The sequence below is a fragment of the Dunckerocampus dactyliophorus genome, chromosome 9 (assembly GCF_027744805.1).
Source record: "Dunckerocampus dactyliophorus isolate RoL2022-P2 chromosome 9, RoL_Ddac_1.1, whole genome shotgun sequence".
Lineage (NCBI taxonomy): Eukaryota > Metazoa > Chordata > Actinopteri > Syngnathiformes > Syngnathidae > Dunckerocampus > Dunckerocampus dactyliophorus.
The window spans coordinates 25791575-25797750 of record NC_072827.1 but is presented as its reverse complement, the minus strand read 5'-3'; the positions used below and the strand labels follow the sequence as shown (position 1 = coordinate 25797750).

Genomic DNA, 6176 nt, shown 5'->3' with positions numbered 1-6176 from the left:
GTGCTATCTTAGTATGGTAAATGGTCTTTCACTTGTATAAGCACTTTTCCACCTCCAAGGCACTCAAAGCGCTTTGACACTGTTAGCACATTTACCTACTGATGACACAGCAGCAACAGGAGCAACTGTGGGTTCAGCATCTTGCTCAAGGATACTTCATCATGATCACAGGAGGACTGAGGATCGAACCTGCAACCTTGAGGTTGGGAGACGACAACTCTACCACCTTTTTGTTTCCCCTTTTGTTTAAGCTAGTGACCCGAAATTAAAAATTACCAAATGATGACCTCAGACCTGCATGTCATGATGATTAAAACAATGAAAACTAAATCATCAAGATTAGAGTTAAGGTGCGAAAGGTTTGTAAGTTAAAAAATGCCAGCATAATCAAGAAGTGATGACGAATTTAATATTGCCATATAACGCCACCGTAAGATGACCGTATTCCATGTGGCTACAGAAGCTATAGCTTCTACAGTCAAGTTTGTTATGATCCAGTCTCTAAAGGTAAACACGTTAATATGTGATCATAAGTCGTTATTAACTGAGGACCAGGCCAAAGGTTAAACCGTGACTCTGATTTCATCTGTTCTAGCAATTATCTTTCATTATCGTTCATCAGTAGTGAGTACCTATACGTTTTATAATTTCAAATATGTTTAATAAGTATGAGAGTGGTATTATAGGGTTTAAACCTGGATTATACTCTTATGCATTCAGTTTGTTAGCTTCTTCATCATGAGAGAACAAAGGCAATAGAAGAGAGACGGGGCGGGTTATTGGAGCTGAATCTAATCTAAATCTATCTAATTGGAGGAGAACATCAGCGTCAAGCTAGCATAAGGGTTTGGAGGGGGTAGAGCGAGCCTGCTTAACGTACAGTGGCGCCTCGATGCAGCAGCATAATCCAGGTTTATGAGAATGTCAAGAATAGACATTTTTATGGGCTTCTATCATTTTTATGGGCCAATTACACACATTTTTTTCAGTATTAGCCGGTGATCTCGGATTGTAACCCTCACCAATATAGTGATCCCTCGTTTATCGTCGTTAGTTGGCTCCAGACCCGACAGTGATAAATTAATTTCCGTGAAGTAGGATTCCTTATTCAGAAATCAAATAGTTCTGTAACAAAGAGAACCTGTTTACAACTTTCAAAATATGGTTTTTAACAATATTAGAGACCTCTAGGCATGGAATAGCACCCCTATAGTCACCTTTACACTCATATTACCCAATATTGTAGACATAATAACAGAAAATAAGCCCCTGATGTGTCGCTATAAATGTGTTCCGTAGGGGAACTGAGTGGCAGGCCGGATAGGAAGTGACGTTGGAAGTTCAGAGTTGAGTTTTAGCTTGGCGTGTATTACGGCTTCAACAGTAGCCCGTATTTTCAATGGGGATTATCATGCGTGTTGTGCGATAATCCAAACCTGTAATAAAAATCGGTGATCAAGTCTGGTGCTTCTGTGTCTCACCGAACATTACAGTAACACTACTGACACCCCGTGACCAGTGTAGAGTACTACAGTACTGTACTGCATATTATTATGCCTTTGATTGTGTCTTCTGATTATGCCGTTCAACCTGTGGACAATTTAGAGTCGCCGGAGTACCCGGAGAACACTAACGCATGCATGGGGAGAACATGCAAACTCCACACATATATGTTCCAACGGAGATATGTACCCACAATCTCCTGACTATGTCATCGTGCGGCCCTAAAAATAGCATGATTTATTAACCAACATTTTTGGAAAACTGTGATAGAGTGAAGCTGTGGGACTGAAACCGCAATGTGGCGAGGGACCACTCTAGTGGGAATCTACTGGAAGCAAAATTTCATAATAACATTTTAGTAAAGTTTGTATTTTATGTTTGACATATTTTTTCATTATGTTGACTACTGGTCATATTATTGTATTTTTTTTATCTGACTATCAAACACAAGTGTCAAAACACGCTAAGCCTTTAACCAACCTCATGTTTTCATTCTTTTTATTGATTGGACCATGCATTTACATTTTTATAAAGTCCGTGTAGCAATTATCTCACATCACCCAAACTGGACTGACGTGGAGACGGACAGACAAGAGACCTCTGAAAACCAATTGTGTCTTATCAGAATTGAACAGGAAGTGAGAGGTTATCATGTCTTATTTTGAAGGAGTCACTGTAGCAAACATAGAATGTCTATTTTAACATGCCACAAACATGTGAAGTGTAAGGATGTGTCCGATGCTGTTTGTCTGAAATGAAAGAATGGTTTACTTGTCAAGCCCCTTTGGTACATTCAGTGCAAAAGATATATTTATACACACAACAGGACAGATATACATTTACAGTTATATACAAAGAGGACTGCACACATGGTACACATACTTGTGTTCTATTGTTTTACAAGTCAAAACAGCCCTATTGATTGATCAATGACCCACAAGCAATGAACCAACATCATCATCGACCTATTTGTAACATAGGCAGACACGCATGTGTGAAAGTGACACTTTGGAAGCATGCTTGCCAGATACTCGTTCAGAAATGGCAATTTCATCGAGAAACTACTGCATTCTCCATGAAAGTGACTTTGAGTCTTGTGAGTTCCACAACGAAAAACAACAACTCCTTCCCCTGTTTTGTGATAACAATATCCTCATGCAAAAAGCTAGTAAGGACAGTGTCTTGCAATATTTCAGCATGCAATATCAAGCTATAACACAATGGCATCAAGGCATCGCTCACAGAGCTGACCAGAACCAACACACATGCAGTATTGGGCCTGGGGGGCTCGCATAGAAAAGTCTGCAACTCACAGCACATGTGGAGCTATCTAGCACTATTCTAGCCATGTTGCTCCAACACTTCTTTGTACAACAAGTTTCATTTTGCATGCACCCCATACACATTGACTACAGTTCTGCTTTGTTTGCATGGAAGGATGTGTATGACCGTGAAAGGGTAGTTTGTGTTTTGTGTGTTTATCACATGCTATCAAGGCAAAAATATACTTACAAGTCACAGAAGTCATACATGACCATTCAGGTAAGACAATATTGGTACAATATTGGCGTTTGGGTGAAATTTCAGAATGAAGCTAAAATGCACTATACCCTTTTACCGGTGAAGTTAATTTGAGTTAAGTTTAAATGCCAATTCTAATTGCACCAGGACAGTTATTAGTTCATTCATGGATCACACACGTTTGTCAATGTTGCCGTTCATTTTCTTGAAGTGAGTGTGAGTGTGAAAAGTTGTGGAAAAAGCACTGAAACATTCAACAGTTCAACAGGACATGTCTATTCAAAAGTTGAGAGAAGGTCAAATTAATTACAGATGTATTTTAAACCCACCAACACCCTCATACAAAAGCTGCTTTACCCCAAAGGCAAAATCCTGAGAAGCAAATTCAGCAACGTTGTTTAAGCAGTGCAGTGTGGTGAGGAGTGCAATGACCTCTACGTTGGGGAGACCAAGCAACCCTTACACAAACTCATGCCACAACATAGGAAAGCAGTGTTTTCAGGCCCAGAGTCAGCAGTTCATTTGCATCTCAAAAAGAAGAGACATTCCTTTGAGGGCAATGATGTCCAAATTCTGGATAGGGACAACTGCTGGTTTGAAAGCAGCATGAAAGAAGCATGTCGGTTAAACTAGAAATATTCTCTCGACACCGAGAAGGAGGTCTGAGGCATCATCTATCATCTACTTATAACAATGTCCTGACATCTCACCCCCAAAGATTGTCTCATTCCACAGGATGGGTAGCCACTAATGAGCTGTTTTGCCACCAGATAGGAGAATTAATTATTGTTATGCAAGGCCGTTGTTCACCAGTCACGCCGGGCCACAACCACAACAACAACCCTATTGTGACCACCCCCAGGGGACACATTCACCAGAGACATAAACAGGGTGACTCCACATCTAAAATCTTAGAACTGAATAAGCCTTTTGAACAGTTAAATCTCTTCAACAAACAAGCTTCAACCTTTGCGGATTACAATGACCTGAATGACTGACAATCCACAATTAACTTGACCTGTACAGGTTATAGTGCATTTTAGGTTCATCCTGAGATTTCCCCCAAAAGCCCAATATCCTACTATTTTTTGTGAGTAGTGTAGTTCTTCACGTTTTTTTGTCAAAACATCTCCAGTTTGTCTATGCAGGTTCATGTGATACAACCTTATGTAAACAGTACAGTACTTAAACTTTATATCAATTCACAGCATTCACATATTGTCTGAATGTTCTTAAGTAAAAAAAAAAAAAATCAAATCCAATGCGGCAGACATTCCACTGGGTTGGCACTCTTTAAGATTCTGCTTGTGTTACCCTTTAGGCTGAACAGCCATAAAATACACCGGTGCATTCAGCAAATGACTTTTCTTATTAGGGCTGTGTTTTTTAAACTTTAACAAAATAACAAAATGTCAAAGCCCTTTCAAGTCAGCCAAAAAGACGTCGCTTTCCAAGCATTTCTTTTGTTGACCATCTCTCACTGAGGAACACATTATTTCCATGTACAGCTTTCAACAACATTTCACCGTGGGGGACAAATGGATCTTGTAAAATTCGTAGAATTGTTTTGAAAAATCATACTCAAAAACCCACAGACCCACGGTCAGATGTTTTTCATTTCATTCATAGCAGATGTGATATTGACTGTCTTCCAACGAATGAGTGTCTCATCATGGCTTGTGGTTCATACATGTACATTCGTTCACCTATTTCATACATTCATAGCTTTTTTTGCAAACTTTACACTCGTATGGGACTGAGGTCTGTCAGCAAACATATCTGTCCAGTGCTTGTCTTACTTGATTTCAGTGTCACTCTAGCCAAATCCATGCATGATGATGTGTGACTTCTGCCTATGAAAGTATATGAAAACAATTGATGGTGCAGTATGTGTGTGTTTAATGTCATGACAATCACTGACTGCACAAAGTAGACATTCTTCCATGCTGGAGAAATCATCTGGAAGAAACACTGGACTGGGACGTTTAGTGACGGTCTTGGAATTGAGCAGACACAGTTTTGAGGTCCAGAGAGGAGAATGGAGAACACTAGTCCATTGGCTCTCTAAGGTGCACGAGGAGGAAGAGGAGGAGAGCGAAGAAGGCAGTTAACTGAAGGCTCAATGAAGAAAGATCGCCATAAAAACATTTGCAGATACTCCTCTCCTAATTCTTCTGCTTGAAAGTCGTAGCACAATGATTCACCATGTGTGGTGTCAGTTGCCTTTTAGGGATATGACTTTTGTTCTCAGCATCTCCTGCTGAGGAGAACCTTCTCCCTTCACTCCAGACCAAACGTGCTAGTCTCCTCCACAGCCGTCACCATCTTCTCATACAGCATCGAGAAAGACGGGTACGGTGGCAGGTCTAGACGATTGAAGCACGTGTGAGCTCTGTCGACACAATCAAAGCACAGCCGTAACGCAAACACAATTACAACACAAACACAATCGAAGCACAACGACAACACAAACACAATCCCAAGACGAACACAATCATAACACAAACGCAACACAATCAAAACAACTTGGTGTCCAGTCAGGGCCAGCAAAGCATTCTCTGCTGGCTTAAACACTATCAGAAACACTGACCTACATTTACAGCTTAAATTTAGTATTTGTTCCACGACATTGTATTAACTTATTGCGACAGTCAATTATTTTCATTTTGTAGCATATCTCTTGGCTGCACTGCTTCCAGCAGCGTATGTGTACGCTATTTTTTTTTTGTACAACAAATTTCAGCTTCTATGTGTTGCCATGTTAATCTAAACTAAGCATCTAAGTTACCTTTTCAATGTGACATACTAGAACATACTGGAAATTGTACCAAATCCTGCAAGCATGTGCATCCTGGTGAAAATTGTTCACATGTTCATCATGAAAGGACGCATGAAAATCATCATCATATCCTGGGAGATGGATGCAGAGGTAGTCGGCCATTTTGGTTTGCAGGTGACATTTTTGGGTGGATTTGGGCCAGTTCCATTTTTTTCTTAGTTTTCTGTGTAATGTTCTAATGTGGAGGGTGTTTTAATTTTATTAGTAGAATATGTCACGAGTCAAAAGCTACAAATGGCCTTTGAGCTGCACTTTGGACACACCTGTTCTAGGAGCATAGGTCTTCCTGCTTTTGGACGTTGTTTGATTGACC

General features: G+C 40.1%; 1 protein-coding gene across 3 annotated transcripts in view; it reads right to left on the bottom strand.

Moving 5' to 3' along the window:
• Nucleotides 1-1994: 1994 nt before the first annotated feature.
• hecw2a (HECT, C2 and WW domain containing E3 ubiquitin protein ligase 2a) overlaps nt 1995-6176 on the bottom strand; it is a 45926-nt gene continuing 41744 nt past the window's right edge. For 2 of the 3 annotated variants that reach the window (XM_054787573.1, XM_054787574.1), the window contains one exon: nt 1995-5416. In XM_054787573.1, coding sequence (XP_054643548.1) covers nt 5305-5416 — 112 coding nt within the window. In that variant the 3' untranslated portion in view covers nt 1995-5304. The remainder of the gene's footprint in view (nt 5417-6176) is intronic. The other variant, XR_008572473.1, reaches the window with a different exon arrangement.